At 36.2% G+C, this 23,809-nt stretch overlaps 4 protein-coding genes across 4 annotated transcripts; 1 reads left to right on the forward strand and 3 right to left on the reverse strand.

The window, feature by feature from the left end:
• Positions 1-5,821: 5,821 nt before the first annotated feature.
• LOC129752406 (uncharacterized) lies at positions 5,822-8,390 on the forward strand. The gene is made up of 2 exons (XM_055748191.1): positions 5,822-6,209; positions 8,377-8,390. Exons 1-2 carry the CDS (start codon positions 5,822-5,824, stop codon positions 8,388-8,390), a joined length of 402 nt encoding a protein of 133 aa, XP_055604166.1.
• A 272-nt stretch (positions 8,391-8,662) lies between these two features.
• LOC129752407 (general odorant-binding protein 45-like) lies at positions 8,663-9,469 on the reverse strand. The gene has a single exon (XM_055748192.1). It carries the CDS (start codon positions 9,467-9,469, stop codon positions 8,663-8,665), a length of 807 nt encoding a protein of 268 aa, XP_055604167.1.
• Positions 9,470-12,949: 3,480 nt separating this feature from the next.
• On the reverse strand, positions 12,950-13,768 carry LOC129752408 (general odorant-binding protein 45-like). The gene has a single exon (XM_055748193.1). It carries the CDS (start codon positions 13,766-13,768, stop codon positions 12,950-12,952), a length of 819 nt encoding a protein of 272 aa, XP_055604168.1.
• A 384-nt stretch (positions 13,769-14,152) lies between these two features.
• LOC129752409 (general odorant-binding protein 45-like) lies at positions 14,153-14,962 on the reverse strand. The gene has a single exon (XM_055748194.1). It carries the CDS (start codon positions 14,960-14,962, stop codon positions 14,153-14,155), a length of 810 nt encoding a protein of 269 aa, XP_055604169.1.
• Between the last annotated feature and the right edge of the window lie 8,847 nt (positions 14,963-23,809).

The raw sequence follows: 23,809 nt of genomic DNA on the forward strand, positions 1-23,809 counted from the left end.
AAAAAGATTTAACTTGTTCATGAATTAAACAATCAGCATAAATTGTTGAGGAATTCAAGAGATCATGAACATAATATTGCTTGTCAATTGAACTTCCATATTTGAAATTTTTATTCAAAAAAATTTTATTCACGCAATTTAGCTGAATTTCATAAAAAAGGTAGAATTTTAATTATTTTTTCTTAATTTTGTCAAATGAAAAACCCCTAATTTTAATTTAAAACACCACCCGAAGGTTTATCATTATGGAATTGATTCTTTTTTGAAAATATTTGCTGTTAAAGAAACATATGATCTTTTTGTGTAAAAGTCTATACAAAGTTCTACATTTTCTCGGTGTATTTTTGAACATTGTTAACAAATTATGAACCGAAAAAAAATCTAAGCCTTCAGGCACCAAAATTCGGCAATTTAACTTTCAGAAACCAATAGACAAATTTCTGCTTATTTAATATATTTGAGTAACGGGAAGTTTTGTGTAAAAATTTTAAACAATGCAATATGATTAAATATCTATGTATAAATGATTAGATTCATAACATTTGAATTATGCTTTTTAATGGAACATACTAGCGGCAAGCGCAAAAACCAGATATTTTTTATTGAGTCCGCAATTTGTTTCAGGTTTTTAAAGCCAAATTTCAAACTTAAACCATTTACTTGGTTCAAGTTTGCATCAAGCAAATATGATCCTTAAAAAAATGTATTTTTTTTCGAAATTTTTATTTATTTTCATCAAAGGTTAAAATCTTTGAATTTGCTAAAGAATTTTAAGCATTGAGCTTGTTTGATTTGATTTTAAAAAGTTTTTTTTAAGCAAATGGAAGGCTCCCATAAAAAAAATTATTTTAAGCTCAATTCAAATATGTTTGATCTATTTGATCCTTAAACAAATTCAAAGATTTTAACCATCGATGAAAGCGAATTTTGCTTACCCTATAGGTTAAGGATTATTTTTTCAAAGTAACGAATTAAAAGGAAAACTTTTGATGTAAAAGTATTTAAACATAAATAATCATATTGTTCCAAACAAAATTTGTTTAATTTTTTTTTTTGGTAATGATTCATTATTGGGCAAAAAATCATTAGCAAAAATCAGTCATTAAACCACTCATGGGCAGGTATCTGTTTTCTATACATTGGAGTTATTTTGATGTTAAATCTCCTTCGGTTTTGGAGAAATCGACATTATTAGAACGGTTGTCTGAGTTGCCGAACCTCCTCAAAACCTTGTATGTATTTTCAAAATTTTTGTAGTTGGAAAATTCATAAAATTCTTTTTTGCCTTATGATCGAAGCATATTACCCTTAAAATGCATAAATTATATATGTTGTCTTGTCAGGTCACTAGGCCAAAGGCAAGGTTGGCGGAAAAAATTCTGTATTTTTGAGAAAAGTTATTTTGATTTTTTGTGATTTTACCCAAAAATTCTGTGATGGATTTCTGTGATGCTTTTTTTCAATTTCAAAGAAAATTCTTGATAAATTGGGTTTTTTTTTACATTTCAGTTGGGCAAAATCATTTATCATTACCAATCTCATCATACTTTTCTAATTCAAAGTAAGAATTCTTAATTTTATATTGTCCAAAAAATTACAATTTCGGAAATCCATTCAAAATTTTAAAATTCTGTGAAATCTGTGAATATTTCAAAATTCTGTGTTCTGCGACACAGATTATGTGATGAAAATTTGCTCAAAATTCTGTGAAATTACAGATTTTTCTGTTATTTCGGCAACCTTGGCCATAGGTCGTCAATCTGTGGCTTCATATATTTATAAAATCATGCTTAACTGATAACTGAGTCTTGGGACTTCTGGCATATGGATTTTTATAGGTCCAGAAGAATGTTTTTAAAATAGCATCCGCTGTAGGATCAAGCGGAAAGGACCTTAGAGTTATTGTTGTTTTAAAACAACAAAATCTAAAATCAAATTATTTATTTCCAAAACGTGTGTATATTTTTGAATCAATCGAACTCAAAAGTCTAGCTGTAGCTAACAGGAAAATCAAAGTTTATAGTTTAGGTATAAAAAATGTAATTCTTAGAAAGCATCTGTTTGGTTATCAACCAACGTAACTCTTTTATGAAAAATGATGAATTCATATTACTAAAATCGTAACAGAATTCATCAACCATTTCGAAAAAATTTTCATAACTTTAACGCGTAACAACATAAAAATATTGGAAAAACCACCTATCCTATTTATTTGGATTGAAAACGATCATTTTAATTTATCTGAATACAGATGCCTAGAATTTCAGATCGCCCGGTTTTAACCGAATTTTCCAAAAAAAAAATGGGAAATGCCCGGATCAGTCCGGTGGCCCGGATATCGAGGGAAAAACCCGGTTTCCCTGGATAATTCACAATTTTTAAGAAATTTCATATTTTTGACTCGTTTTAGCGAAATAAATTTGCAAACATTTTTTTGAAATTCTAAGATAAGATTCGAACGCCACTGATGTGCCTTGGAAATAATAATTTTTCGTGTGTTTATATTTTAGCTTTTTTTCTTGCCTATTTATGGTTAATTCCTAGATTTTGACAAGTTTAGCCCGGATATTACCTGATTTTGAGTTTAATTTTCAGATACCAAATGTCCAGAATTGTCTGGAAATGTACAGAAAAAATCTGGATTCCAGCTTTTTGTCCTTTTTTTTAACCATAAAGGAAGTGAAAAAAAACTAATAATTCTGACAATTCATAGAATTTTTGATATGGATGTAGTATTCATTTCTTATCCCAAAATTTCACAACAAATAATGTTTTTAATTGAATATAAACCAATAGGATAAGAAATCAAATATTACTAACGAATCGGCAAACAATTAAGTTTATCGGGAAACTCTACCGTAGATTTTTTATAATCAGGGAGGCTTAACATACGTTTTATTCAAGGTAACGGATTTATTTTTGTCCTGGGGACTTATTTTGGATCACCTTATCTAGCGCTCTTATGATTCAATAAATCAAGAAATACTATAGTCCTCTAGTCCAATGTATTCAGTGCCTGGACTTCTATTATAGTTGTTAATTTTTTTTCATGATAAGTTGCTTTATAAGAGAGTCCAAAGGTGGTCGGAAATAAGTCCGTTACCTTATAATTTCTAGTACAAAATTAATTGGCATCCGGTTTTACTTTTTTAACCCTGGATTCTAATATTTTTCAAATTTGGCTAAAGCTTTAAATAACTGGCTTGAATAAACTCTTAATTTTTTTGCTGGCTCTAACCAAAAGCAATAATTTACTTCACCATTGTTTTAATCTGGCTAACACCATTGGAAAAAGATTCTATTTTTAAATGTGGCGAAACTCGGTCACTGGATTTAAAAAAAAACAGTCACAATCGGGATAAAACTGGAAAATCCAGAAAAATTCCAAGAAGGAAACCCAAAGGCAACTGGAGATCAACTCTTTGACAAAAATTTATGTGGTAAATCGTTTCAGGAGTCCAAGAGGATCTAACAGTGAGCTCAAATTGTGGAAATGCGATGAAAGATGTGAAAATGATTCATTCCATGTAGTTAAAAAAGGTGAGAGCTTTTTTCAAGAGCAATCTGAAAATTTCAATCGGAGAAGTGATAAAAAAAGATAAATTTATCTAACTGATTCATCTAACTGACTAATAAACAGGCCTGACCGGTAAAATAAACAAAAATCGTTCTCAAAATATTTAGACAGCTAGCGGGGAGATATTTGGAAAAATTTCGTGATAGACAGCCAAACGAACTCTTTAACGGCCACCTGGCAGGTTTCCAGCCAGAATTTTTGTTCAAAAGTCTCGTCTGGATATTCTGGATATAAACAAAAAGAAAAAAAAATGAGAAATTTGATGCATCTGTGATCTGTGGATGCTGTTGATCAGTCAGTGTTTCATAACGATTGACACGATGAATAGCTAATTACACAAAGAAGACCGCGTGGAAATACGACAATTTTCTCTGCATAGCACTTGAATAGGTCCAACAAAGTTGATACTCTAGTTTGGGTAAGATCTGGAATCGGTGAAATCGTTTATTTAAAAAATCAAATTAAATTTCTTTTTCAAGTTTAATAAGCTTTTCCAAATCCGAATTGCCGGGCCTTACGCTTAACCCCTGCCATCCGATTTTGTACAGCCACCTTGTCCACCTTCTTCGCCGCAGAAAGCCAGTTTGCCTTGAACTGCTGCTCGTCCTTAGAAGTTTTTTTTGGTCTTCTTTAGGTTCCGCTTGACGATAGCCCAGTATTTCTCAATTGGGCGGAGCTCTGGCGTGTTGGGAGGGTTCTTGTCCTTGGGAACCACCTGCACGTTGTTGGCGGCGTACCACTCCATGGCCTTTTTACCGTAATGGCAAGATGCCAAATCCGGCCAAAACAGTACGGAACAACCGTGTTTCTTCAGGAAAGGCAGCAGACGTTTATTCGAACACTCTTTCACGTAAATTTCTTGGTTGACAGTACCGGAAGCTATGAAAATGCTGCTTTTCAAGCCACAGGTGCAGATGGTTTGCCAAATCAGATATTTTTTCGCGAACTTTGACAGTTTCATGTGCTTGAAAATATCTGCTTCCTTTCCCCTTCCTTTTGTCGTATATAACTCCTGTCCCGGAAGCTGCTTGTAGTCGGCTTTGACGTAGGTTTCGTCGTCCATTACCACGCAGTCAAACTTCGTCAGCATCGTCGTGTACAGCCTCCGGGATCGCGCTTTGGCCGTCGTATTTTGTTTATAATTGCGATTTGGAGTCATTATCTTCTTGTAAGTCGATAGTCCGGCTCGTTTTTTGGCTCGATGCACGGTTGTAGACGATACACCCAGCTTATTTGCGGCATCTCGGAGAGAGAGGTTAGGGTTTCGCTTGAAACTACCGGCAGCTCTCTTTGTCGTCTTAGCGGCTTCCGGTTTTCGATTTCCCCCCGATCCAGACTTCCTGGTTGTAAACAAACGTTCTCCAAACTCTTTAATTACATTTGTAACGGTTGATTTGGCAACTTTTAGCGATTTTGCCAGCTTTGCGTGCAAGTAGCTCGGATTTTCGCGATGCGCGAGCAAAATTTTGATACGCTGCTCTTTCTCCTTGGACGGCATTTTGACAACTGAAGAGTGAGTTCCAAAATCAAAATAGGAGCAACATTCTACACACACATACACCTTCAAAATGAGGGGTGTTCAGGTTTTTTAAATGTAAAATTGAAAGAAATATTCCCTTTAAATTAATTTCCCTTTAAACTAGCAATAACTTCGACCAAATCAAAAGTTTTGAGTAATTTTGAAGGTCAAGCTTCGGGAAACAGGAAACCTAATCAAAAATAGCATTGATTTGGAAATTGCTTGTTTATAGTATACATTATAGATAGCGCACGTGGTGCCCAAAAATTAAAGTCTAAAAATTTCTACATTGGATACTATCGCAAAAACCACTTAACAGAACGTCACAAAAATTTACACATATAAACATTACATTACTAGACAGCTTCACTGAGTTTTTATAAATTTTAATTCATGCATCCAAAAGTTATTTACAAAACAAAGTGTTGCAATATTTTTCGAATACACTCGTTATTCAATTAACAAACTTTTTTTTACGAATAGCAAAAAATGGAACTCCTTCAATCTTGTCTAAAGCTTTTGCAAAATATTATTGATTCGGTCACGAGGCCCCAAAGCCTTATTTGTGAAAACAATTCATCCTAGTTTATTTTTCTGAGGTTTGGAAGTTCGTCGATAGACAAAACCCAACATTTTTTGTGCCCTAAATCATTAAACAAAATTATCGATTTGCATAGTTGAAAAGCTTTAAAACTATTCAGCGCTTAAGTTGTTTCGAAACGACAATGAAAGGAGTACTACAAGCCATTCTGTTAATTGGTTTGCATCAACTAGCGAACAACCAAGCAAACGGAAATCGTCATTCGATAACCCTAAAGACCGCAGTACGGGTTCATAAGGACTGTCGAAAAATTCTTCAGATTCCGATGGAAGCTCCGGAGGGCGAGTGCGAAGACCGCTGTGAGATTATTATAGCTCGAGCTTGGGATGACATCCGAGGTCCCGCTTTAAACATGTTGAGGGCATTTTGGCATCCCCAGGACCCTCAGGACGAGTGTTACATCGATCGAACCTATCGCTGTTTCCTGTGGAATCGGGACCGGTTCAATTTGACTTCGCCGGAACTTTGCCGGCGTGCTCAGGAAATGTCTCTCTGTTTCGACTACTACTACGGTAGAATGAATACGAAGGAGAAATATTTCTTCAGACCGACAGATCTGAATTTGAGAAGTGTTGTGCAAAATTGCAGGAAGATTCATCAACTTTCAAATCAAGATTTGGTACAAGCTTTGAACGGTAATTTTATGGATTCCCAAGTGAGTGGATGCCTGTTGAGGTGTGTGATTATACGATCTGGACTTTTTTCGGGTGCCGATGGACCAAATTTGAATCGACTGGAGCAGATGTATGGAGCAAAATCGCTTGAACCTAACCATTTCAAGTACACTGCTGAAAAATGTGTAAATCGAACAATGTTCCGATATCCGAAAGTTTCAGCCTGTAGCTTGGTTGCTTATACAGTGGACGAGTGTTTCGAGGAGCTGTTGCAAGAAATCCGGCAAGCCATTCTCAAGACCATCAAATACCGTCAACTGGGGCAACATGCAACAATTTTCAACTTCAATGGCTTCTAAAAAACTTATGTTCACAGTTAATCGTATCCTTTATGCATCAAAAGTTTTAAGGATGCTGGAGCATCAAATTGGCGTAGTTAAAAAAATTATTGGTTTCTTCAGTTATTTTTAATTTTCTAAAAACATGCGATTTTCACACTCCTTAGAAATGGGGTAACTTGCAACAAACTTTGTTTTTAATGAAAAATCTTATGAACACGTACGAAAATTCATAGTTTTTAATATATTTGCGATGCTTTAAAGACTTTAACGCATGACAACACCAATTGCAGTAGTTTTTGGGTCTGTTAAAACAAATTTTCACATTTTTTCTGAAAATAAGGATGCTGCATACATTTAGGGGTTAAATAATACTACGAAAAATTCTACAAGATGAAATTATAAAAATAAATGTTTGGATGAACGAAATTTAAATGTTTACAAACGCGTGATGCGAAACATTCATATTCCAGCACATGGAAACGAGATTTACAAGGTATTTCTTTGATTTGCATTTTGTTGCATTTAACCCCAGACACCTAACTGAATTTTAAAAATATTCATTTAAAAAAATTGGGTGATTGTTCGAAAAATATTTTTACACCAACAATGTTGGTATAACATGAGGAAACCTACAAAAACTTTGTAGGTAATTTTATCAAGCCGATCCGTCATACTGGGTAAAGTTTTTTTCGGCATCAAAAAATGTTAAAATTATTACATTTATTGCTCGATTTTTCAAATTTTACATAAAAATAAAAAACTTAAGATAACTAGCTTAAGATGCGAGATATTATGTCACCATCATTTTGTTATCATTAAAAGATAACTTTATTACAATACATTAAATTAAAAATTGATTCAATGTAGTGTTATATAAATGTTGCATTGAACCCCGCTGTTGCATGATGCCCCGTTTGACGGTATGAATAAACACAAAAATCAATACGTGGGTGGGTGAAGTTTATCGAGGTTAGAAGAATGTTTTGTATACATGCCTTAATCCCTGTACCTCTCTTAACTTAACATAGATCTTGAAAAACTTCAAGTTTTTTAAAAATTTCAATCAAAAATAAAAATAAAAAAATAAAAATGCATTCCTTTCTGTCTGACTGTCTGTCTTCCCTATAAACTCGGAATCCACTGAACCGATTAGAGTGAAACTAGGCATTATGGTTTGGGACTCCTCCTTCTCACAGGAAGGGGTGGGAGGGGCCCCCCATACAAAAGACAAAAGAGTTATGTTTACATAACTCGAGAACCGGTCAAGCTAATGGTACCAAATTTGGTATGGGAAGGTATTTGTGTACTAGAAATGTTTCAATTATAATTTGAAAAGTAAGTGTAGGGGAGGGTTTTATAATCAATACTGATGTTATGAAATCGCTTGGTACATCTTTGTACCTGAAAATGATCACATTTTCATATGTGATAGGTGTTTCGATAGAAGGTCCAGCAGTTGATCGGCAGAGCTCGATTGCTCGTGTTCGCCGGTTCCATCACGTTCACCGTGGTGGAATTGGCTAACGCGCCGTTGTACCGAAGCGGAGATTGCAGGTTCGAGTCCTGTCGGTGAGCCGTTGTATCTTTTTCGAAATTTTCATGATATTTACGGCTTATGTTCTTTCGTTCTTTGATAGTTCATGTTTCTCTAATTTCTTTCATCACATATGAAAAAAAAGAGGGTTTTATACGTTTTTATTTAAATAACTCGCTTCTTCCTATAGGGAGAAAGGAATAAGATGGGGCTCCCTTTAAACTTTTCCCATCACTTGAGAACTTATGAATTAAATGGAATCAAATTTTGCATGGGAGAGCATATAGTACGAGGAATAGATGTATGATTATTTGAGACCTCTCTATGCTTTCATGGGTGATATAGAAGAGGACAAGGGCGACTACCGTATAATTTTTTGCACAGCCTGAAACTAAAACAAGTCATGGTTTTTAAGCAATTTATTTAGACAGATTATGGGGGTGTCGACATTTTGAAAACAGTCTTTCAAAATGAGTTTACTCAAATTTGATAATTTCAAGAATGGCTGCTCGGATTTCTTGCAACAACTCTTCGAAACAGTGGTCCACAAAATATGCGGCTAACCTACAGGCTGAAGCTTCCGGATGTTGAAGTCTCGTTCTGTTTACACATTTCTGTGCCGCATCCCGGAAATGGTCTCGTTCGAGCGATCTAGCTCCATACATCTGCTCCAGCCTGTCTACGTTTGGTCCCTCAACATCCGAGTAGAGCCCGGCACGAATGGTCACACACCTCAACAAACATCCGGTCACTTCCGAATCCACAAAATCATTATTTAACGGATGAACCAAATCTTGGTCCGAGAGTTGCTGAAATTTTCTGCAACTTTCCACAATACTCCTTAAGTTCAAAGCTGTCGATCTGAAAAACAATTTTTTCTTCCGATCCGGAAGTCCGTAATACTTGTCGAAGCACAGTGTCGTTTCCGAAGCCCTCCGGCACAGTTCCGGTGAAGTCAGATTGAACTGGTCCCGATTCCACAACAAACAACGATAGGTTCGATCGATAAAACATTCGTCTTCGGGGTCATAGGGTCGCCAGAATACCCTCAACATGTTGTAAGCTGGACCCCGGGTGTCATCCCAAGCTCGAGCCAGAAGAATTTCACAGCGATCCTCGCACTCGCCTTCCTGGGGGGAATCCTTTGGAATTTGCAATATTTTCCGACATTCTCGGTGGACTTCCACTGGCGTTTTGAGAGTCACTGAATGATATCCGTTTGCTTGGAGGTTCGGCAGTTGGTAGACATTGATTAACAGTAGGGCTGTGAGTACTTCTTTCATAGCTGGCTTCTTAGTCGACACTGAGGCTAAAAATCGCTGAAACACTAGATAGATATATCTTTTGGACGATTCATGAAGAATGCGTTATGCAACTCAGGGTGTATGTTGTTTTCGGCTTATTCAGGTTCTAGTAAACAACATTTTCCGAGCTGTTGAAATGATCAAACCTCATAAAAAGTTTTTCCTTGAGGTCTCTTAGCTGCCTTTGACGTCTTACTTTGGTAGGACATGTCCTTCTTCTTGGCCTTTTTTGGCCATTTTTGGCCCAACAAATCATTTTAGTATCTACCTTACGTTCTCCAAAAATGTAAATACATCACTACCCACTTTTGCTTACTCATTTAAAGCCAAAACAGCTAGACTTATTTTCAGTCATTGAAAGTCTACTAACATGTTATGGTGATGACAGATAACCCCTGGTTTGACTGTGGTACCTCTTAAGAAGCATGGCTAAAAAGCCAAACGAGTACCAGAGTCCTGCAAATCAACCGGATAGGAAATTATTCCTGTCATTATCACCCACAGCCAGAGGCGGGATTATGTCATAGTCATGAGTCGAAAATTGCGAGTAGTGATCCATTCTTTTCCTCAAATGTCGTTAGTTCAAGATTTTTTTTTCGAAATGATAGCATCTCTAATAATTCGGGCGGGACATGATGGTTTAAATGGGTCGTGAGAAAGATCACCAGTGCAATTTTTTGCAACATTGTTTGCCAAGCTTATTTTCAGTATGTTGTACCTTGACAAACGCTGACTAACCATCATATAAAATAAATGAAAATATTGATAAGAGATTCTAGACGCATTGTTTTAAAGATTCCATTTGATTCCCAAATTTCATTCAGTGCCCACTCTTCTTATACGTAAATTTCTTTAAGGTCATGTGAATTATCGTGGTATTTACATTCGGGTGATTCGAATGTATCTGTCATGATATGTTCCAGGACTGATCTTATGTCCTTAGGTATAGTGTTCCAAAATAAATCTCGCCGTCCATATGAGTGAATGAAAATTTCCAGTCCTGCTCGCAGTTGATCCAGTTCATTAAAAACGTAGAAAAATTTCCCTGGTGGGAGAGTCTACAAAACTATGCAATGCAACCGAAGTTGTAAACTATGAATGAAATATGTTACTTGTTAATTATAATTCTAGATCATTCTAAAGAAATACAACATTCTTAAAAGAAAGAATTTCGGTCCCGTTTTTCCAAAAACGGTTGTTTATCAACCATCATTGGTATTTGGAAAACGTTTGAAAAAAAAAACATTAACCTAGTTCTTTCCAAAACCTAATTTTATAAATTTTCGCGGAAATCTCATAAGACGACTTAATTCACAAAACCTCGAAAATGGTTACCAATAATTGTTAAACATGGCCGAGCGTGTGCGTATGACTGACATAAAGGAAATAAAATGGTTTCCACGTCCCTCCCTCCCAATCCCGTCACAAGAAAAAGAATGATGAAAAAAAAAACGCCACACGCTCCTTTTTTCAAACTCCAAATTAAGTTCTTTTGGTTCAAAACCACATTATCAAATTTTTTGAAATTTCGAAGATTTGTTTTTTAGAGATACGTTTACCAACGAAATCTATAAAGGTATTTCAAATGAATGATTGTCTGTCAGTCCCCTATAAACTCGAAAATAATCGAACAAATACATTTGAAATTTTGTATGTAAGGGTTTTTGGGGTCGGAGATGGTTTTTAACACGTTCGTCGCCACGCTCATTTTGGAAGTTTCACTAGCCGGGCCCTAAGAAATTCTCGGAGAGAGAAAACAAAGAGGGAGAACTGTAATATTTGAAACGTCTGGCAAAACTGAGCGGTTAACTCAAGTAAGAGAGCGTCACACGCTTTTTGATGTGACGGGGAAATACACCCATCACACGAATATGGGTCCCATGGAGACGAACGTATTATAATACTTTCAAACCGCTTCAACCTAAAAGAGGAGCGGCTCCCATACAATCTCAATAAAAATATGAAACAATTCGAACAATTTCCGGAAGCTACTCAATCCATTAACGTGAAATTTGGTGTGTAATCCTTTTCAAGACCAGGAAAATTCTATAATACTTTCAAAACCCTCCAAATTTAGTGAGGGAGGAGGCTCCCATACAAAATTTTAAAAAATATGACACAATTCGAACACTTTCCGGAAACGACTGAACCGATCAACATGAAATCCGATGTGTAGTTGATTTCAAAACCAAGAATGGTTTCTAAAATACTTTCAAATCCCTTCAAAATAAATGAGGGAAGACTCCCATAGAAAATCAATGAAGATATGACAAACTTCGAACAATTTCCGGAAATATCTGAACCGCTCAACGTGAAGTTTTGTAAATAGTAAAATACTTTCAAACCTCTCCAAATTAAGATAACAGAGGAGGGAGGGGGACTCCCATACAAAATTTATAAAAATATGATCAGTTAACTTTAGCTTTTTAGTTTAGAAGTTAATATTTTCAGTATTTGATAGCATATCTATCCCCTTTATTTCTTGGCATGACTTTTTTTTAATTTTTTTCTTAAATTTTGAATAACGTAAAAATGCATGATCAGCCGAATATTGACACAAACTTGAGCGGATCAGGATTCAAACAGTATTTTTAAAATGTTTTTAACACCCAAGATTTCTCCATTTTCGGTGAAAAAAGACGGTATTGGCTTATGAAGTGCAGATTTTTAGGACTGTTGCTGCTAAATATTTGTTTTGGTTTGGCCTTCCGATGGAAAAGACGAATTGACTTAGGAAGCGCTAATTTTGAAGGCTGCTGCTGATTGTTTATTATGGCCTTCCGGTGAAAAAAGACGGAATTGGCTTAGGAAGCGAAGATTTTTTAGGCTGATTGTTTATTTTTACTTTGCCTTCCGGTGGAAAAAGTCGAAATTGGATTATGAAGCGCAGATTTTTAAGGTTGCTTTTGCTGATTGTTTGTTTTGATTTGGTTTTCCGGTAGAAAAGGACGGATTGGCTTGGGAAGCGCATATTTTAAAGGCGGCTTGTGTTGATTGTTTGTTTCGATTCGACCTTCCAGTGGAAAAAATGCGGAGTTTCGCATAGGACGCATAAGAGTTTCGCAAATTTTTAGGAATGTGCTGCTAAATATTTATTTTGTTTTGGCTTTTTGGTGGAAAAAGACGTAATTGGCTTAGGAATTGCTGATTTTCAAGGCTTATTGTTTGTTATGATTTGGCATTCGGGTGAAAAAAGACGGAATTAGCTTAGAGAGCGTAGATCTCAAGGCTGCTGCTGATTTTAAGTTTCATTTGATAATAGTGGTGAGAAAGAATGTAGAGATGCGATGAAAGATATGCAGAAAATAAATAAAATTAAAAGAAGTAAAATAAATAATATAATAATTGTACTCGACAACACTGTAGATAAAGAAATTTTTCCAGCACTCTGTTAAAAACTTCAACTTAAAATACATGTTTTCAAAGGGTTTTAATGAAAATAACTAACTTTCTCATCATTCAAGTATTTTTTTCATATTTAACGATTTCCAAAATGGCCGTCCGAATATCTTGCAACAACTCCTCAAAACAATCGTCCACAAAAAGGGCAGCTAAACTACAGGCTGAAGCTTCAGGGTTTCTAAGCTTCGTTCTGGCTACACATTTTTGTCCAGTGTGCCAGAAGTTATTCCTCTCGATCGACCTTGCTCCATACATCTGCTCCAACCGGTCCAAATTGGGTCCATCAGCATCCGTGTAAAGTCCCGCCCGGATAATCACACACCTCAACAAACATCTGGTCACTTCGGAATCCAAAAATCCACTGTTTAAAGGATGCACCAAATCTTGGTCCGAAAGCTGTTGGAACTTTCTACAGCTTTCGACGATACTTCTGAAATGCAGAGCCGTTGGGTTTAGGAAAACGATCGTTGCCGGGGTCACTGCCCCATGATACCGGTCGAAGCAGGTTGTCGTTTCCGTTGCTCTTCGACAAGGATCCGGAGTTGTCAGATTGAACTGGTCCCGATTCCACAGACAGCGATAGGTTCGATCCACAAAGCATTCGTCTCCAGGGTTCTGGATACCCCAGAATACCCGGTACACTCCGTAGACGGGACCCCGGATGTCATCCCAAGCGCGATAAACGCACACTTCGCAACGATCTTCACAGACGTCTTCTCGAGCCTTCATAGGATTCCGTAGCATTTTCCGACATTCCGTATGGACTTGGAAAGCTGTTTTTGAGTGTGATGAATGAATTCCAGATGCTTGGAGAGTTGACAGTTGATGGAGACCCATCAACAGCGTTGCTGTCAGAACTTTTAGGACTGCGATCATTGTAACACACCTTGACTAGAAACCATGGGAGGACTGCCTTCCAAACCCCTTAATGTGGTAACTAAATAGAGCTTTACCATTTTTTTTACTGGAAACCAACTGCAAGTGGAATGCATTAAAGTTAGGTTACATAACGCAGTCGGTTGTTATGGTTTGAGTCCGTCGCAACAGACGTTTATTATCACGTACCTACCCCTAAAGACTATGTTTGGAACAACTCACCAGGTTGAACGACCACAAGAATCTATATCAACAAAGCATTGAGGCTTGTAGATAATCTACAGGGCATTTTATAAGATTGGAAACGCGATCGTTTCACAGTTCAAGACATACTTTCATTTTTTTTTTCTTTAAAAATTTTTTTTTCTTGGTTCTCATTTAGATTTATTCGAATTTTATTATTTCCAAAACGGCGGTCCGAACATCTTGCAACAGCTCCTCGAAACACTCATCCACGATATGGGCTGCCAAACTACAGGCCGAAACATCCGGATACCTTTGCCTAGTTTCTTCAACACATTTTTGTCCGGTGTGCCAAAAGTTATTCCGCTCAATCGATCTAGCCCCGTACATCAGCTCCAACCGGTCCAAATTGGGCCCATCGGCATCCGTGTAAAGTCCCGCACGAATTATCACGCACCTCATCAAACAAGCACTCATTTCCGATTCCACAAAACCATTATTCAAGGGATCGTGCAAATCTTGATCGGTTAGTTGCAGGATCGTCCTACAACTTTCGACGATACTCCTCAAACGAAAAGCCGTTGGCCTCACGAAAACATCCGTCAACGGGGTCACCAAACCGTGGTACCAGTCGAAGCAAGTTGTCGTTTCCGTTGCCCGCCGGCACAGTTCCGGAGTCGTCAGATTGAACTGGTTCCGGTTCCACAGACATCGATAGGTACGATCGACGAAGCACTCGTCCCCAGGTTTTTGTTGATTCCAAATCGCTCGATAAACGTTATACGCGGGTCCCCGGATGTCGTTCCAAGCCCGGTAAAGATACACCTCACAACGATCTTCACATTCGGCTTCCTTAGCGTTCATAGGATTCTGCAATATTTTTCGGCATTCCGTGTGGATTTCCAGAGCTGTTTTCGAAATCGCCGAGTGGGATCCGGCTGCTTGGAGCGATGGCAGTTGATGGAACGCTATCAACAGCGCTGTTGTCAGAACTTTGAAAACTCCATTCATTGCTAATCACTTGATTGTAACTTGGTTCAGAACAGCTGCTGAACTGTCTTAAAGGTCATTGAATGCAATCGCTATATGTTAATACATGGCAAATTTTGACAGCTGAACGTTGAATGTGATGTAATTGAAATGGTTGTTTCACTTTAATCCAGCCGTTGTAGACTATCCTTATCACGTAGTACTGTTTTTGTTTTTGTTTTTTTTTTTTTGTCTCTCCTCTAAACTGTTGTGACTTCAAAATGTGCGGAACCAGCGTCGAACATTATTTATTTTTGTTTCCAAAAAAAACATCTTCAACTTCAGTGAACTTGTCTTTGATTTAACTTTACATAAAGGGTGATACGGTCAAAATTTGGTCAAGAAAAACGTGAGTGAATCGGTGAAATCATTTATTTAAAAAATCAAATTAAATTTCTTTTTCAAGTTTAATTAGTATAAAGGCTTCCGTTTTTCCAAATCCGAATTTCCGGGCCTTACGCTTAACCCCTGCCATTAGATTTTGTACAGCCACCTTGTCCACCTTCTTCGCCGCAGAAAGCCAGTTTGCCTTGAACTGCTGCTCGTCCTTAGCAGTTTTTTTGGTCTTCTTTAGGTTCCGCTTGACAATAGCCCAGTATTTCTCAATTGGGCGGAGCTCTGGCGTGTTGGGAGGGTTCTTGTCCTTGGGAACAACCTGCACGTTGTTGGGGGCGTATCACTCCATGGCCTTTTTACCGTAATGGCAAGATGCCAAATCCGGCCAAAACAGTACGAAACAACCGTGTTTCTTCAGGAAAGGCAGCAGACGTTTATTCAAACACTCTTTCACGTAAATTTCTTGGTTGACAGTTCCGGAAGCTATGAAAATGCTGCTTTTCAATCCACAGGTACAGATGGCTTGCCAAACCAGACATTTCTTCGCGAGCTTTGACAGTTTCATGTGCTTGAAAATATCTGCTACCTTTCCCCTTCCTTTTGCCGTATAAAACTCCTGTCCCGGAAGCTGTTGTAGTCGGCTTTGACGTAGGTTTCGTCGTCCATTACCACGCAGTCAAACTTCGTCAGCATCGTCGTGTACAGCCTCCGGGATCGCGCTTTGGCCGTCGTATTTTGTTTATCATCGCGATTTGGAGTCACTACCTTCTTGTAAGTCGATAGTTCGGCACGTTTTTTGGCTCGATGCACGGTTGTAGACGATACACCCAGCTTGTTTGCGGCATCTCGGAGAGAGAGATTAAGGTTTCGCTTGAAACTACCGGCAACTCTCTTTGTCGTCTCAGCGGCTACCGGTTTTCGATTTCTCCCCGATCCAGACTTTCTGGCTGTCAACAAACGTTCCCCAAAAACTTTAATTACATTTGTAACGGTTGATTTGGCAACATTTAGCGATTTTTCCAGCTTTGCGTGCGAGAAGCTCGGATTTTCGCGATGCGCGAGCAAAATTTTGATACGCTGCACTTCTTCCTCGGACGGCATTTTGACAACTGAAAAGTGAATTCCAAAATCAAAATAGAAGCAACATTCTACACACACACCTTCAAAATGAGGGGTGTTCAGGTTTTTTAAATGCAAAATTGAAAGAAATATATCAAGTTAATATTGACCAAATTTCGACTTCATCACCCTTTAATTTGTGAACATATATCTTAGGTGATATATTTCTCAATTTCATCCCTTGATTTCCACAAAACTTCTCTTGATAAATTTTACCCTCCACAAAATTAAAATAACTACATATAATTATTAACAACCCCATGGCTATGGTTCTGGCTAGCTTTCAAGTAGCATCTGTAGATTTAAAAAAAATCTTCTCTAGATCTGAACATTTAAGTCCTTGCAAACAACTTATGGATATGTTTAGAATAAGCCTGTCAGATTGCCGGTTTTACCCGAACATACCTGGATATTTTTTTTTAAATTTGGGTAAAATCCGGCCCGGGCCGGTTGCCAGATTTTGTTCTAATATTCCCGGATTTATTCAATTTATATGCCAAATCATACCAAAAAATCAAACTGAGTTATTACATTTATTGACTTTGCGTCCAGAAACGAAATTTTTTAAGCAAGTTTTATCAAAATAGTCAAGAACGGTTTTTCGGAAGCTGAAAACACGATATTAAATCTGAAGATGTATTTCGATGAAAATTTTTATTAACGTTCTCATATTGCTTTTGTTGAACATTTTTTTGGTTTTGACTAAATTTTACCGGATATTTCTCGGCTTTTGGGTTCAAAATTGGCTTGGATTTTACCAGGTTTTCCAGATGAAATGGTCATGATTTGTCTGGATATGTCCGGAAAAAAATCTGCCAATCTTAGCATAGAAAGCATGTTACTTCCTTTTTGCCCTACGCTTTGGTGACTTTAACTAACTGGAGACGATCAGTTCAAACCCTAGAGCTTGTCTCAAACTCAAACACAGTTACTCTGAACTTCTAATTTCAATAAACCAACTTTTATCACACAGGTTTTCATTTCAATGGCGACCGTCAAAATGCCAAGCGAAATGTTCTTATCTAATCTCGAAATTTCAAACTCTCAATCAAATTTTAATGATGATTCAGGAGTACTCAGAACTAAAGTCAAAGTCAAATTTATATCTCAGGTCCTCAGTTCTACTACAATTTAAAAAAAAATCACTTGTTAATAGAAATTTAGTTCCAAATATCGAATTTAAATAAGATTATTCCTAGCTTTCCGGATGTTTTCCAGATTTATTCTCTTTATTTGCAAATGCATAGTCAGAAAAAAATAAGTTGTATCATAAAAAAGGTATTTTGCGTCCAAAAAAATTGAATTTAAAATAAACATGAACGAATTTCAGGAAGCAAAAAATATGATTTAAAGCGACTGATGTGTTTCAATGAAAAAAAATAAAAGTATTTTTCTGGTTGATTTTTACTGAATAATTTCCAAATTTGCCTGAATATTGAATGGGTTTTGGAAAAAAATTTAAATGAAATGTCCGGATATTTCGACGTATAAATGTTAGCAAGAATTTTGCAAGACCGATAAAATTTCTGGTAAGCTTGGATTAGATTCGTTTCAGATGTTGTGGTTTCAAATGTTATTATTAAAATAAAAAAAAAATATATTGTTTTTGATTTTAAGTGATCATTATGATGGAGACAAAATTCTGATTCGATAAAAACACAAACCATTTTTGAGGTTTGGATTTGAAATTTTTACCGTTAATTCTTTTGAAAACTGAAATATTAGAAAATTTCATGATTATGATCCAGAATTTCAAAATAGCAATTTCAAAATTTTTCATTCTTGATTCAAATTTTTTTCATTCAATCAGAGTCAGTTTGAAAATACAAACCAGGTGAAAAGAAAAAAATGGAAATAAGATCTGGCTCCAGTTTGAATTTTTCTTCACTGAAATTTTTAACATTAAAGTTAATTTTTTTTTTTGATAAACAAACTTAAACTTTGTGTTCGGTTTGAAAAAATTCGGTAATGGAAGTGAACATAATGGTTTTTGAATTGTAGTTTTGGTGTACTGTTGTCCAATCAACAGATAAAAATAGTTTTATTATCAAATCGGCGATTGTTTGTACGGCGTTTTGTTACTGGTGCTAAACAGAGGGGTTCCATTCACAGACTGGCCCATTGATTAGGAAGAGATTTCTGTTGATAATGTTCTTCGAGGCCTTGAAAAAAGTTGAAAATTGGCAGAACTTTTTGTGTCTAGTTTCATAATTGAAAAACAAGATTGTGTATAGGGTTAAGATTTAAAGTAGGTGTTTTTGGTTGGAGAAATGATTCGGTGACAAACTGTGTCGCGTTTAAGTTATTTTCTGGAGAAATATTTATGTACATGTCCGGAAAGTATGAAGAGTGAAAAATGAAAGCTAATTACCGGTTTGGGTCTGTGAGGGGAGAAAAGTTGGGGGTGAAAATAAGGTGACATTCTAAAATATAAATAATAAAAGTGACAAAATGAAATTAAAATTTTCGTTCTCTGAGTTGCGTGACAGATGATTCAATGAAATTGTTGTTGGAATGGAGCGATTGCTGTGATTGCAAACAATTTTTCAAAAGAGAAAAACTGTGACGTTTTTAAGCCAAGGAAATCATTCAGTCCCTACATAACATTTTCCTTTATTAACATTTTGTTCGAAATTAGTGCTTGTAGTTTATAATTGTCTTAAAATCGATGAAAATTACTGGTGTGTCGGTGTGTTCGGGAAAACCGGGAAAATATCGATAATAAATAAAATAAGAGTGCCACCGTCGAAGACTTTTTCCGCTGATTGCTTGGATTTCTTCAAGGCGGAAGCAGGTCGCGGAAGAAGAGGTTTTTTTCAACAAAGGAATCAAATCAGCTAAGTATTACTAAGAGCATTGATCATTTTCAGTTTTATTATATAAAACAGTAAAATAGCTTAACTCTATTATTGGGGATTCGTGGGGGGTAGGACAGGGCATCAAACGAGCGGAAAACTGATATACAATGGATTGTGGGTTCAAGCCAGCCGGAGTATCTCGGCAAATTTGGGATCTTGACTAGGTAACTCTGGTACCTTTCCAGGATTCTTCATTTGTTTCGAACAGTTTGAAGGGAGTGAGATGAAACCAACCTGTCCCAAGCCAGTGGTAACGGACCCCTTGGTTGTGCTGCAAATATTGTTGATGAGTTAAGCATGAACAATATTTGAATGTGCGATCGAGACTTCCCGTACCGACTCGGGTCGAAAGACCTATCAGCCACTGGTGGGTTCTTATACATACATACATACATACATAAACAAACTTTAACTTTGTGTTGAGTTAAGAATACAGTCATATTAGGTATTTTATTGGTTTTTTTGTTGCACATTATACAAATATCAGATATTTCGTTCTAAACAAAAATCTTAAATTTCAATCGAGCTTACAAGAGTATAAAATCTTATTGAACCGGAATCTTTATCTCTGACTATAATTTCTGAATATGAGATACATTTTCACAAATGCTTAACATGATTATGATTGTGGTCAAAAATAAGCTTATAAAATGCCTTTTTATGTAAATGAATGTACAAAAATTACTTTTAACAGATTTTTGAAATCGCTATGAAAAAAGCATTTGCCTAAGTCACATCCTCATAAGTCATTTTTGTTACTGGCCTATTTTTATAAATTTCGCACCATTTGATAAATAGTAAAAATATTATGCAATACGGAATGAATTATCCCTCCCAACTTATGTATGTTTTCAAGGGATTTAAAACCTCTTCGCTTTATTCATCTCAAAAATGTCAAATCGCGTGAATGCAATAAACATCAAGTCAATTTTATGGTCTCCAAATTAAAAAAAAACGACCACTCATTTTCCTAAATTTTCAAGTTCATCGTTCTCCTTAGAAAAATTTGAAAGACAAATCAGTAATAACTGTAGAATGGAATTGTTAAAAAAAAGTAACGGTCACAAGCTTTCAACATTTAAAAGAATAATAATTTCAACGAACTTTGGTTTTATCATAAAAAATTCTCATTTTACAAAGAACGAAACTTAAGATCAACTTAATACAACTCTTTCCAAATTTTCCAGTATCTCGATTTTACAAGTGTATTGGGAAAGACTTTTATAAATAGGATGAATACAACTTTGATTGGTTTATAATTATTGCACCTTCTTTAAGTAAAAATTTTGCTGGAAAAAGTCATTCTTCTGAGAGATTTGTTAGTACCGAACCGGTTCTAGTTTAATTCTACTACCCAACTGTTAAATCTGTCTAATTTGTCATTTTTGATGTACACAAATACAAAGCACGTTGTCAATTTTTTGGATTTTGTTTAGTTTGCGAAAATATACCCTTTTCTGGAAAGCTGAGCAAAACATTACAAATTGGAAAAATTACTGAGCAAACTTTCTATATGTTTCATGATTTGCAAAAGTTATCAAATTTTTATGAATGATCGATGGTTTCGAAATAGAATTCAAGTTACGAATGGTTATTGATAGGGATATTGATAGGGTACAAAAATTATCGATTTTGACTAAATAATGCCAAATGATTCTTCATGTTTATAATTTTTATTGGTGTTTTTTTCAGATTTTTTTTAATTATATTCGGATACTTTTACGTAACACAGAAAATTGATAATATTCGAAAAATGTATGGTAAATGACCAAACACAACAAATTAAAAGCAAATTTTCCCGAAATTAGTTTTGAAACACTTTTATTCCTTTGGTTTATATCATTTCAAAGAAATTTTCAGATCTTTGTTTTAAATTTAGCTAGTGTTGATTCAGATAGATTTATCTCAAAAAATATGAAGAATAAAAAAAACGTTCAGTTCTTAAATAGAACATGGCTTTTCCAAAATGAGCTTCGCGGGCCACAAAAAGTTGATCGTGGGCTACATGTGGCCCACGGGCCATGGTTTGGCCACCCATGCTACAACCTGATAATCGTTGGATCAGGAGAACCAATACAAAAAGTGTTCCGAAGGTTCACTTTTCGAAATTGCGTTGGATCGGGAGGACTCACATGAAAAGTGTTCTGAAGGTTCACTTTTTGAATTATCGTTGGATCGGGAAGACCAACATGAAAAGAGTTCTGAAGGCTTTCTTTACGTATTGTCGTTGGATTGGAAGCACCAAGATGAAGAGTGTTCTGAAGGTTCACTTCAATTATTTTCGTTGGATCGGGAGGACCAATATGAAAAGTATTCTAAAAGTTCACTTAACAAATTATCGTTTGATCGGGAGGACCAACATGAAGAATGTTCTGAAGGTTCAATTCCATTATTTTCGTGGGATTGAGAGGAACAACATGAGGAGAATTACCGTTGGATCGGAAGGACCATCATCAAGAGTGTTCTGAAGGTTCACTTAACAAAATTTCGTTGAATCGGGAGAACCAACATGAAAAGGGTTATGAAAGTTCACTCAACGAAATTTTGTTGGATCGGGAGGACCAACGCGAAGAGTGTTCTGAAGGTTCATTTTAAGAATTATCATTGCATCGGAAGGACCAACTTAGAGAGTGTTCTTGAGGTTCACTTTATAAATTATTGTTGGCTCGGGAGGACCAACATGAAGATTGTTCTGAAGGTTTACTCAACGAAATTTTGTTGGATCGGGAGGACCAACATGAAGAGTGCTCTGAAGGTTCACTTCATGAAATTTCGTTGGATCGGGAGGACCAAAATGAAGAGTGTTTTGAAGATTCATTTTACTAATTTTCGTTGGACTGGGAAACCCTATATGAAGAGTGTTGGATAGGGAGGGTGAATATGAAGATTGTTTCAAGAATTTACTTAACAAAATTTCGTTGGATCGGGAGGACCAACATGAAGAATGTTTTGAAGGTTCACTTAACGATATTTCGTTAAATCTGGAGGACCATCATGAAGAGTGTTTTGAAGGTTTACTTAAAAAATTTTCGTTGGATCGGGAAGACCAACAAGAATAGTGTTCCGAAGGTTCACTTTACGAATTATCGTTGGATCGGGAGGACCAACATGAAGAGTGTTTTGAAGGTTAACTTTACGTGACTTCGTTCGATCAGGAGGACCAGCATGAAGAGTGTTCTGGAGGCTCCCTTAACGATATTTTGTTGGATCGGGAGTACCATCATGAAGAGCGTTCTGAAGGCTCACTTTAATAATTTTCGTTGGATTGGGAGGACCAACATGAAAAGTGTTCTGAAAGTTCACTTTTTAAACTATAGTTCGATCGTAGGACCAACATAAAGAGTGTACTGAAGGTTAACTTTACGAATAAACGTTAGATCGGAAGATCCATCATGTAGTGGGTTATGAAAGTTCACTTCATCATTTTTTATTGGATCGGGAGGACCAATATGAAGAGTGTTCCGGAGGTTCCCTTATAGTATATTCATTGGATAGGAAGAACCTTCGTAAAGAGCGTTCTGAAGGTTCACTTTTATAATTTTTGTTGGATCGGGAGGACCAACATGAAGAGTTCTGAAGATTCACTTTATGAATTATCGTTTGATCGGGAAGACCAACATAAAAAGTGTTCTAAAGGTCTACATTAAAAAAATGTGGCTATAACGCAACTATAGCAGATTGAGGTGGTTGTTGACCACCTTTCAAACGAATATTCGTATAGAAAGATAAAGATGAAAAAACTGATAAAAATAAAGATCAGTAAATTTTCCGTTATTCAAAAAAACCGTACTACGATAACAAACATTGTGTAGTTACTTATTGTGTTATATTCATTAAGAAACAACTGATAATGAAACAAGTAAAACAGCGTGAAAATTCTCAACTGACGAATTGTGTTGACCAAAGTTGCCAATGTGCCCGTTTTTTCTGGATTTGCATGGTTTTTGGAGGGCCAACTTGATGACCTAATAAGCCGCTGTTTTTTTTTTTTAATTTTTGTAAATAAGTTTGATTTTCACTGATTTTTGTGGATGATGGAAAACGAGTAGAAAAAACCGCATTAAAGCCATTGGTGGAAGTCAAAATGTGCATTGACGATCAAACATAGCCTCACTTCGACCGAAATTTTCCGTGAAACCTATATCCTGATTTTTACTTCTCATGACCCTGATTTTGAAATAAACATGTTGGCACCATTCGAATACTGGAAATAGTAAAGATCAATAATAATTGGATATGGAAAAAATAGAATGGCAAGCTTTGAAACAGCAAGGATGCATATTTTTTTCTTTTCTTTTGGTATGGAGGGGAAATGTGTAGCCGATAATTGCGAGTGGCACACTCTCTCGGCCGCTAGGCGTTTCTCCGTCAGTATTCTCTTTATCGACATCACTACACGCATACACACGAGTGAAGACGGCTGAGCCAGTCTTGTGGTGTCGGAAGCAGGGTTGCCAACTTTTTTATCAAAAAGTCAGAGAAATGAGATGTAAAAATAATCATGCTTAGTGTAACG

The sequence above is a fragment of the Uranotaenia lowii genome, chromosome 3 (assembly GCF_029784155.1).
Source record: "Uranotaenia lowii strain MFRU-FL chromosome 3, ASM2978415v1, whole genome shotgun sequence".
NCBI lineage: Eukaryota > Metazoa > Arthropoda > Insecta > Diptera > Culicidae > Uranotaenia > Uranotaenia lowii.